This window comes from Trichechus manatus, unplaced genomic scaffold (assembly GCF_000243295.1).
Source record: "Trichechus manatus latirostris isolate Lorelei unplaced genomic scaffold, TriManLat1.0 scaffold00439, whole genome shotgun sequence".
NCBI lineage: Eukaryota > Metazoa > Chordata > Mammalia > Sirenia > Trichechidae > Trichechus > Trichechus manatus.
Window position 1 is genome coordinate 80,504 of NW_004444375.1, and position 11,570 is coordinate 92,073.

Below are 11,570 nucleotides of genomic sequence, written 5' to 3' on the forward strand. Positions count from 1 at the left end.
GGGAACTAAATAGATAAGTGGTAACTTTGGTGAAGGGTAAGACAGTACACATTACTGGGGAAGACAGCACAGCTTGTAGAAGGAAAGGCCATGGAAGCTCCATAGACACTTCCAAAATCCATGAGGGACTGAATTGCCGGGCAGAGGGCTATGGGGACCATGGTCTCAGGGGACATCTAGCTCAATTGGCATAACACAGTTTATAAAGACAATGTTCGATATTCTACCTTGGTGAGTAGTGTCGGGGGTCTTAAAAGCCTGTGAGCAGCCATCTAAGATACTCCACTGGTCTCACCCCGTCGAGAGCAAGGGAGAATGAAGAGAACAAGATACAACAAAAAGATTAGTCCAAAGGACTAATGGACCACAGCTACTAAGGCCTCCGTCAGACTGAGTCCAGTAAAGCTAGATGGTGCCCGGCTACCACCACTGACTGCGCTGACTGGGATCACAATAGAGGGTCCTGGGCAGAGCTGGAAAAGGATGTAGAACAGAATTCTAACTCACAAATAATACCAGATTTACTAGCCTGACAGAGTTGAGAAACCCTGAGAGTATGGCCCTCGGACACCCTTTTAGCTCAGTGATGGAGCCCCTCCCAAAGTTCACCGTTCAGCCTGGGACTGGACAACCTCATAAAACAAAACAGGACTAATGAGGCACAGCTTCCAGGGACAAGGACTAGAAGGCAGGAGGGGAGAGGAAATCTGGTGATAGGGAACCTAAGGTTGAGAAGGGACAGTGTTGACAGGTCATGGAGTTTTTTAACCATTGACATAGGGCAATATGTGTACTAACTGTTTAATTAGAAACTATTTGTTCTACAAAACTTCATCAAAGATACAAAAAAAAAAAAAGAATTATCTATGTGAGATCAAATTGACAACAGCAACTCAAAAGGTTTGCTGGGAAGCCTAGCAGACAGTGAGTTGAAGATAATGGTAATGGAATAATTTAAAAAGGATAGTGAGAATAGCAGCACAACTGGAAGAATGTAATCGATGTCACTGAATTGTACGTGTAGAAATTTTTGAAATGGTGTTATTTGGCTATGTATATTTTCACCAAAAAAATTTCCTCAAGGTCCAGAAGGGAGAGTGTTGACAAGTCGTGGGGTTGTTAACCAACGTCATAAAATAATATGTGTACTGACTGTTTAATGAGAAACTATTTGTTCTGCAAACTTCATCTAAAGTAGAATAAAAAAATTTAAAAAAATAAAAAGAATCACATGATCATCTCAGTTGATGCAGAAAAGGCATTCGACAAAGTCCAACACCTATTCATGATAAAAATTCTTAATAAAATACGTATAGAAGGACAATCTCTCAACATATTAAAGGGCATCTATGCAAAACCAACAGCCAACGTCAGTCTTAGTGGAGACAGGCTGAAAAGATTCCCCTTGAGAACAGGAACAAGACAAGGATGCCCTTAATCACCACTCCTATTTAACATCGTACTGGAAGACCTAGCTAGAGCAAAAAAGCAAGAAAAAGAAATAAAGGACATCCAAATTGGTAATGAAGAAGTGAAACTGTCCCCATTTGCAGATGATATGATACTATACATAGAAAGTCCTAAAGAATCCGTGATTAAACTACTGGAACTAATAGAAAGATTCAGCAGAGTAGCAGGATACAAGATAAACATTCAAAAATCTGTTGGATTCCTATACACCAATAAAGAGAACAATGAAAATGATATCAGGAAAACGAAACCATTTATAATAGCCCCTAAAAATATAAAATACTTAGGAATTAATCTGACCAGGGATGTAAAAGACCTATACAAAGAAAAGTAAAAAACACTACTGTAAGAAACCCAAAGGGATCGACATAAATGGAAAAACGTACCATGCTCATGGACAGGTACACTCCACATTGTGAAAATGACAATTCTACTGGAAGCAATTTACAAATACAATGCAATCCCGATCCAAATACCAACAACATTCTTTAAAGAGATGCAAAAACTAATCATTAACTTGTATGCAATGGGAAGAAGCCCTGGATAAGTAAAGCACTAATGAAGAAGATGAATAAAATAGGAGGACTTGCGCTACCTGACCTCAGAACCTAATGTACAGCTATGGTAGTCAGAACAGCCTGGTATGGGCACAATGGCAGATACATTGACCAATGGAACAGAATTGAGAACCCAGATGTAAATCCATCCACCTACTGTCACCTGATCTTCGACAACAGCCCAAAGTCCATCAAATGGGAAAAGACAGTCTTTTTAACAAGTGGTGCTGGAAAAACTGGATGTCCATCTGCAAAAAATGAAACAGGACCCATACTTCACACCATATACAAAAACTACTTCAAAATGGATCAAAGGCCTAAATATAAAGCCAAAAGTATAAAGTTCATAGAAAAAAAAATAGTATCAAAGCTAGAGGTCCTAATCACGGCATTAACAGGATGCAGCCCATAACCAACAATGCACAAACTCCAGAAGATAAGCTAGAAAACTGGGATCTTCCAAAAATTAAACGCTTATGCTCATCAATAGACTTCATCAAAGAGTAAAAAGAGAACCTACAGCCTGGGAGAAAATTTTTGGACAGTACAAGTCAGACAAAGTTCTAATCCCTAAAATCTACAAGAAAATCCAACACCTGTACAACAAAAAGACAAACAATCCGATTAAAAAATGGGCAAAGGAAATGAGCAGATATTTCACCAAACAAGACTTTCAAGTGGCGAACAGACACATGAGGAAATGCTCACGATCACTAGCCATTAGAGAAATGCAAAGGAAAACCACAATGAGACACCGTCTCACCCCGGCATTACTGGCACGAATCAAAGACACTGGAAAGAACAAATGTTGGCGGGGCTGTGGGAAGATTGGAACGCTTACGCAGTGCTGGTGGGAATGTAATATGATACATCCATTTTTGAAAATGATGTGGTGCTTCCTTAGAAAGCTAGAAATAGACATACCATATGATCCAGCAATCCCACTCCTAGCAATATACCCTAGAGAAATAAGAACCGTCACATGAATAGCCATATGCACACTCATGTTCATTGTAGCAGTATTCACAATAGCAAAAGGATGGAAACAACCTAGATGACCATCAACAGATGAATGGATAAACAAACTATGATACCTACACACAATAGAGTATTATGCAACAATAAAGAACTACCATGAATCTGTGAAGCATCGCATAACATAGATGAAACTGGAGGACATTATGCTGAGTTAAATAAGTCAATCACAAAAGGACAAATATTGTATGAGAACTCTAATGTAAAAACTCATGAAAAAGTTTACACACAAAAAGAAACAATCTCTGTTATTTACGAAGGGTGGGACGGGTAGGGGGGAACTAGATAGGCAATAGATAAGTGGTAATTTTGGTGAAGGATGAGACAGTACACAATACTGTGGAAACCAGCACAACTTGTATAAGGAAAGGTCATGGAAGCTCCATAGACACATTCAAACTCCCTGACGGACTGAATTGCTGGGATGAGGACTGTGGGGACCATGATCTCAGGGAACATCTAGCTCAACTGGCATAACACAGTTTATAAAGACAGTGTTCTACATTCTACCTTGGGGAGTGGCGTCTGGGGTCTTAAAAGCCTGTGAGCAGCTATCTAAGATACTCCACTGGTCTCACCCCTTTGGGAGCAAGAGAGAATGAAGAAAACAAGATACTTGGAAAACATTAGTCCAAAGGGCTAATAGACCACAACTACCACGGAGTCCACTAGACTGAGTCCAGTACAACTAGTGGTGCCTGGCTACCACCACTGACTGCTCTGACAGGGATCACAACAGATGGTCCTGACAGAGCTGGAGAAAAATGTAGAACAAAATTCTACAAAACTCATAAAAAGAGATCAGACTTACTGGCCTGACAGAGACTGCAGAAACCCCGAGGGTATGGCCCCATGACATTATTTTAGCTCAATAACGAAGTCATTCCCGAGGCTCACCATTCAGCCATAGATTAGACAGCCCCATAAACCAAAAGGAGACTAATGGGCACAACTGTCCAGGGACGAGGACTAGAAGGCAGAAGGGGACATGAAAGCTGGTGGTAGGGATCCCAAGGTTGAGTAAGGATAGTGTTGATGTGCAGTGAGTTTGTTAAACATTGTCATCGGGCAACTTGTGTACAAACTGTTTAATGAGAAACTATTTTGTTCTGTAAACCTTCATCTAAAGTGACAATAGCAGCACAATTGTAACAGTGTAGTCGATGTCACTGAACTGTGCATGTAGATGTTTTTGAAATGGTGTATCTTTGGCTATGTATATTTTCATCAAATAAACAAAAAGGTCGAGAAGGCAGAGTGTTGACATGTCGTGGGGTTGTTAACCATTGTCATAAAGCAATATGTGTACTAACTGTTTAATGACAAACTGTTTGTAAACCTTCATCTAAAGTACAATAAAAACTAAGAAAGAATGAAAATAAAAATAGAAGTATGAAATTTTATAATTTTAACATGGCCTGAGGTTAAGTAGCTTGTGATGAGATGGGAATATTTAACTGTATGGCTGGGCAAGCCCTTTATCCCCCTCAAATGGTATAGAATATGAGAACTTATCAAAGCACCTTTATAGGGAAAATCTGTATGATATATTTAAAAATCTACTTTGGCCTTTCAATAGGAACTCAACATCTCCTAAGTTCTGGAGGTGTGTGATGAGATAAACTGACTTCAAAATAGCCCAAGTGTGAGGATTTCCTGTTCAAACATTAACTAACACATTGATGAACCATCTACTTTTTCCACTCAGCCTCAGTCTGAGCCCTCACAGGACAGTCTGTGAAGAGCACAGATATTGTTTGTTCTTGAACTGGATTAATGTCTTTAGATTTCTCCTGAATCAGCTCAACTGTGATGGGTTTTTTTGGTATTTGGTTTCCTATAATCCAGCTGTAGCAGGCCCCTCTAGGACATCGACCAGGCCTCCCCACTAAAGGATGCATGGCTTTGTGACCCACGGAAGGTATGTACCACTGCTCTCCTCTCTGTGTTCTAGCCCAGCTCATTCAGTGGGAGATTATAAAGGCTGTGCATGATACCCTGAGGGACTGTTAATATACAGTATAATCAAAGACGAACAATGGAGTCTTTATTTGAATAAGTCAAGGTAAAGAGCAAACATCGAATATGTTTGATAATTTCTTAAGATATTCAAATTACTGTCCTTGGAGAATTACTCAAGTGCACACATACATTCACACACACACAGTTGGGTTTATTAACATCATTTAAAATGAAATTCCGTAAGTATCATGACAATGAACAATTAATTTGGATTTTTTAATTGGTCTAATTTGTGTTTGAATAATAATATTTTATTTTGAGCCCAGTCTTTAGAACTATATTTTTAAAAAGAAACTAATTGAATGTTGCAAGGTCAGACATAATTCCTCAACCACTTAGATTAAATTCATTCAGTTTTATTTTCGAGTAAAAGCAGGATGAGATAGCTTCCATAAAATTGTAATCTGAATGTAATAATTAATGACAAAAGGTTTTTAAAAATTTCAGAAACCTTTTTAAAAATGAACCACTCTGATAGAAGAGAATTGTATCCAATGGGTTATTTTACAATTTCTAACTGAAATAGATCAGAAACAACATGGCCTCTGTGACTAAAATAATAATTAAAAAGGCAAACATCTTCTGAGCACTTCTAAGCGCCAGGTTGAGTGTTAAGTGTATTACATCCATTATTTTTATATAGTATCATTTCTATTTTTTTTTTGCAAAACTGGGCTAATTCCTAAAGGTCAAACGTTGTAGGTTTAAAAACTGAAATCTAATTCTAAATTTCACTTACTCTGGAGCCGATTGATTAAATTAACTTACTTGAACTGAATTATTATAATTAATTCCCCAACTAAAGCGACCCTCAATGACCTTGACAAACACAGGATCTTTCTGGACATTTAACTCAAGGGTGTTCTTACAGAAATGGTCGACATTTTCATTCATCGTCTTATTACCTCCTATTCTAACCATTAAATATTGACAATGTCTTCCATAAAAGAAGTGTTTTTTTTTTTTTTAAATATATATTTTTCTTTGTGGTGCTTCCAGTATTTTTAGTCTGTGTATAAGTTGAGTGTGTTAGGTAACACATTCCAACATGTAAAATTTTTCCTTGAATTCTTAGTGATTTCTCAGAACTGTCCACCTATCCACGAACAAGAAAAAGACCTAGGATAACACTTCATCTCCTTTAAGTAAATACATGTGTATCACTAATCAAAGTAATTTAGAGGAACAAATCAATATATATGATAACTTTTCTATCCCCTCATTTTTGGATTACTTAGTCTTTAATCATTATCACGTTTTAAATTTTCATAAAAATTGATGCTTTTTTTTTCCCAAATACAGAATTTTAAATTTTAACACAGGTAATGCAATGATTTTTATGATATTTCCATGGACTCTGACTTTAAATAAGTAATGATATTTTAATTTATGAACTTCTTTATCCTCAAAAAGGCATTGCTTTCCATTACTCGGGCAAATAATATTTTGTCAAATGCAGGATATCTAAAAAAATAGTACTTACTCCACACTGGACCCTTGTGGAAAGCCTAAAGTAAATCCGAATCAGAACTAGACTTGTCAACTGCAAATGACCACTAATCCTCGCCTTACTCCCAACCCCCACAGCCCAGTTTGTGTGCACAGCCATCTTGTCGTTGTCTGCACCACATACTGACTCCTTAAAGCACAGTTACTCTAAAGCACAGTCCGTGACACCACTCAGCTGCAGAGATGAGTAATCAAAGAGTAATCTACTCACAAGTCAAACTGGCCGAATACCCAAAGAGGCAGCAAACCAAACCTAGGAGCAAAAATAGCTGCTCCATTTCAGACAGTGAGCAGCAAATAACCTCTGTGGGACGGAAGCTTCATAATGCAGCTCAGGATCTTCAAGGAAATGACAAGAAATCCCACTGCAAAGGTAAAGCATTTACTGACCTTCAATATTACTGCTCTAGGCTGTGGTTGGGAGCAGAGATGTGGGGAAACAGGAAAAATTGAGACAGGAAAGGATAGTCAGATTTGGGGAACAGGCTCACATATTTTCATTTTTGAGGATCAGAACTCAAATTGGACATATGATATTCTAATATGGAATCTGAAGACTAGTTTTATTCAGGCCTTGTTGAAATCTGTAGCTTCTGACTTACAATTCACGGAGCAGTATGTTTACTGAAAATGCAGTGGTGTAGAGAAAGATTACAAAGGTGGAAGTGGGTTCAGTCCCAGCATTCATGCATATAATTGTCTGTGCATATGGTTCCTCTTGTATGTAAAGCTCCCAAACCATTTGCTCCATCTTCCCTTTCTCAGTATTTCCATTGCTCCCTGCAGATTTTCCAGCACCTCCTGGGAGGCTCATTGCTGGGGTCCTGAGACTCCTCTGCCTTGCCTTGATGGTCGGTGTAATAACCATGACAATCACAGTTATTACTCCTTGTAAGTCTTTGAAAGATAATAAGGAAACTTTTTGCTTTAATGATTTGCAAGTGCCTCTAATTATTAAGAATATTAAGGAAGAGAATTTTCAGTATAATGTATGTATTTGGACTCAATGTTTATATTGGGACTAAATATGGAAAGATTATTGTGAATTTGTAAGGAATATAAATAACGGTGTAGAATGTATATATATGTGTGTATATATATATATATACACTTATATATGTATATATTCTCCATTTTTTGTTAGAAATCTGCACAAAATTATTGAACAATACAAGTTAATTTTTCAGAGTGGTTGTATCAAATACCGTAAGAGATGGTAAAGTTTGGTTCATTAGGCTGTTTTTCTCCAAAAAACACTGGTTGTACCTGCATGTGTAGGAATTGAATTTCAGTAATTAAATTTTTCCCCAAAGAACTTCATGAGTTTATTCATTGTTTTTGTTATTTTTATTCCACTATTCTAATAGTAAACATATCACATTTCAAATCGGAAAATGAAATATTACGATTTATTTATAGCATATTAATCTAAGAATTACTGTAAATTTTTTTAGATAGTGTAAAATCGGAACAGAACAATTCTTCTCCAATAAAAAGAACTGAGAAAGGTATGTGACCATTTATAAAGTTCTGATACTAGTGCAGACTATATTTTGTCCCTATATTAAGGCTCACAAAAAAGATAATAAACTTTAAAAGCTAAAATGGAGCAATATATTTTCTTAAATAAAGAATAGGAGGGCATTCCTTCTTGTGTAACAATAAGATGAAATATTTTTAAGAAATCAATAGACGGTTATATATATACCCACCAAAATCAAATAAAGGCACTACATGTGCATTTTCAGGACATGTATAGCATATAGTCTTTGTTTGTTTGCCTTATATGGGTAGATAAATTAGGGGTCAAGATGCTAACTTTCTGTGCATATATATATATATGGCATTTTGTGTTTTGTTTTACATGTACCAGTTGTGAAGGTGTGTATCTTGGTTATGTACATATTTGTTTGTACCTATGCAAATATGTCATTTAATAGTTATTTGTTCATTCCAATCATTTTGGTAGTAATTCATAATCTTTCATAGGGGATCACTGTGGTCGTTGTCCAAAGGCCTGGTTTATGTATTCCAACAACTGTTATTACATTAGTACTGAGAAAAAATCATGGAAAGAGAGTCGGTTGGAATGTGCTTCTAAGAAATCTAATCTGCTTTACATAGATAATGAAGAAGAAAAGGTAAGATTTTTAAATGTTTCGAACATTTTATGGAAAGTTTATTTCAGTTAATTTTATGTCTGTAGGATTCATGCATATTTTAGTATATAGTTGTAGTGTATTTATTGTCAAGGCTGTTTAATACTCCATTTGATTTTACAATATTTTATTTATATTATTAGGCTATTAATGCACATTTGTTTATTTTAGTACTATTTCTCATGAAAAACAATACTTCTGTAAATGCTTTTTTTCTAATATATACTTTTTATTTTTTCATACGTCAAAAAAAATAACAACTAAATACATAATTGTGCAGATTGATGAGAAAGTGACTAAAAACCCTGTGCCATCAAGTTGATTCCAGCTCATAGTTACCCTAGAGCTGCCCCCTCTGGTTTCCAGGACTGTAAATCTTCATGGAAGCAGATTGCCACAGTATTTCTCCCACAGAGTGGGCTAGTGGGTTCCATCTGCCGACCTTTTAATTCTAAGCCAAGCACTTAACCACTCCGCCACCAGGGCTCCTAGACAGTGAATGACCCAAGTATTTAAAAATACCCTGTCCCAGAGTAAAGAGCCCTGGTGGTGCAGTGTTTAAGCACTCCGCTGATCTTCAAAAAGTCAACAGTTCAGCATCACCCTGAAAGAAAGTCCTAGCCATCTGCTTCTACATGAACCACAGCCTCCCCCAGCCTGAGCCCAGAACTAGATGGTGCCCAGCTACCACCACCAACCGCTCTGACAGGGATCACAATAGAGGGTTCCAGACAGAGCAGGAGAAAAATGTAGAACAAAATTCAAATTCACAAGAAAACACCAGATTTACTGGTCTGACAGAGACTGGAGGAACCCCAGAGACTGTGGCGCCAGGACACCCTGTCAAGTCAGAACTGAAGCCACTCCCGAAGGCCTCCTTCAGCAAAACATTAAGCCCTTGCCGTTGAGTCTATTGCGACTTGTAGTATTCCTATAAAACAAACAATAATACACATAAGGAACGTGTTTCTTAGTTTAATCAAGTCTATGAGACCAAATGGGCAACATTTGCCCAAAGCAAAGACGAGAAAGCAAGAAGGGACAGGAAACCCGGACAAAGAACACAGGGTACTCAGGGTTTAGAGGGAAACAGAAAGCGCTGACACATTGTAGGGATTACAACCAATGTCACAAAACAAGTTGTGTAGACATTTTGGAACAAAAAACTAATTTGCCCTGTAAACTTTTACTTAAAACACAATAAAATTAAAAAAAAAAAAAAAAAGGAATAAAACATTACGGACAGCCAGGAAAACCTGTGGAGCTCAGTTCTAGTCTGTGAAACTCGAGGTCGCCATGAGTCAGAATCGACTCTATGGCGACAAAGTCGGTGGTTTCTTTTGTTGTTGTTGTTTATTTACAAATAAGTTTAAGAAATAGACGTTGACAGTCCCCTAGAAGCCACTTCCTTGTGTCTGCTCTCAGTACTTCTCTGTCCTCCCTAAAGCACTATTCTCTTTTGTATATTATAGAATAGCTTTGCTTGTTTTTCCACTTAATATCAATGAAATCACACAGTATGCATTTTCTCTTTGGTCTGTTTCCTCTCACTCATGTAAGTCATTGACGTAATTCATCTATCTTGTTGCAGTTCACTGTAGTTTGCTAATTTTCACTGCTACATTATGTGAATATATTTTGCAATCCATTTTACTGTGCATGGATATTTGGATTATTTCTAACACTTGCCTGTTACAAATACTTAGTTATTCTCTGTACATCCTTGTGTATGTAATGTGTCCACATATTACCTGTTTGTGTAGGAATTAAATTTCATAGGTATCTGTGCATGTCAAAATGTGTAAAATTATTTAATAGTTTCCTAGTTTTTTTACATGTATCAGTTTTATTCAGTAGTGTCTGAATGTATTCCTTGGTCCTTGCACTCACCAGGACTTAGTACTTTGAGGAATTTTAATATTGAAGTTTTTATGGGTTTATAGCAGTATCATTGTGATATTAATAATGCATTTTCTAGATTACTGTTAGACTGAACACCTCTCTATGTGCTATTAGCATTAGGATGCCCTCTTGGTGAAGTGCCTGTTGTCTCTTGTCCATTTTTCCTATGAGATTGTCTTTTCCTTCCAATAAGTTAATGACATATTTTGAATATGAGCTCTTTCTTGATTTTAATGGATTTAAACAGCTTCTTTTTTCTCAGTGACTTACAGTTTTACTTTTAATATTTTGAGACTTTTAACGAACAAGCTTTATTAATGTTACAATAGTCCAGTTTAGCATTGTTGCAGGTGTTAGTGTTTATTTTGGGCCTAATTCAGAAATTAGTCAAGTTACATGAAGATATTCTCTTGTATTTATCTGCAGGAAATATCTTGCTTCTTCATTTTATTTTTTTACCTTTTACATGTAGATCAACAATTCATTGGAATTTTATTTTTGTGCTGCTGTATTTTTGATGAAATGAGATAGAAGTGAAGTTCATGCTTGTCTACATCATGACTCAGTTGATGGAGCATAACATGTAGCAAAGATGACCATTTCTCCATTCTTCTCTCTGCCGCCTTTGTCATAAATCAAGTTCCTGTGTGTGTCTGTGTCTGAATGTGATGAATTTAGGGACACTGGGACTGTGTTTCATTTTTACATTTTTCTCTTGCACCAAAACCACATGGTAAAAGTTACTAAAGCTTTTTGTTAAACCTTGATGCTCAGTGCAACAAACAATTTCATCACAGTCTTCTTCAAGAATATCCTGTTGCACTGGCCCTTTTAGTGCCTTTACAAACATTTTCACACAATCATGAGGCAACTTTATTGAAATTATATTTAATCATTAGATTAATTGTTCACAATT

General features: G+C 36.7%; 1 protein-coding gene across 1 annotated transcript; it reads left to right on the plus strand.

Moving 5' to 3' along the window:
- The first annotated feature begins 6,773 nt into the window (after positions 1 to 6,773).
- Positions 6,774 to 8,785, plus strand: LOC111819379 (NKG2-A/NKG2-B type II integral membrane protein-like). The gene is made up of 4 exons (XM_023725821.1): positions 6,774 to 6,966; positions 7,380 to 7,484; positions 8,048 to 8,101; positions 8,583 to 8,785. The coding sequence occupies exons 1-4, from the start codon at positions 6,777 to 6,779 to the stop codon at positions 8,783 to 8,785; spliced, it is 552 nt and encodes a 183-aa protein (XP_023581589.1). The 5' UTR covers positions 6,774 to 6,776.
- Positions 8,786 to 11,570: the final 2,785 nt, after the last annotated feature.

Coding starts and splice junctions, on each gene's coding strand:
- LOC111819379 (XM_023725821.1), top strand. CDS start 6,777: ATGAGTAATCAAAGAGTAATCTACTCACAAGTCAAACTGGCCGAATAC. Junction 6,967..7,379: donor CAAGAAATCCCACTGCAAAG/GTAAAGCATTTA, acceptor TGCTCCCTGCAG/ATTTTCCAGCACCTCCTGGG. Junction 7,485..8,047: donor AATCACAGTTATTACTCCTT/GTAAGTCTTTGA, acceptor AAATTTTTTTAG/ATAGTGTAAAATCGGAACAG.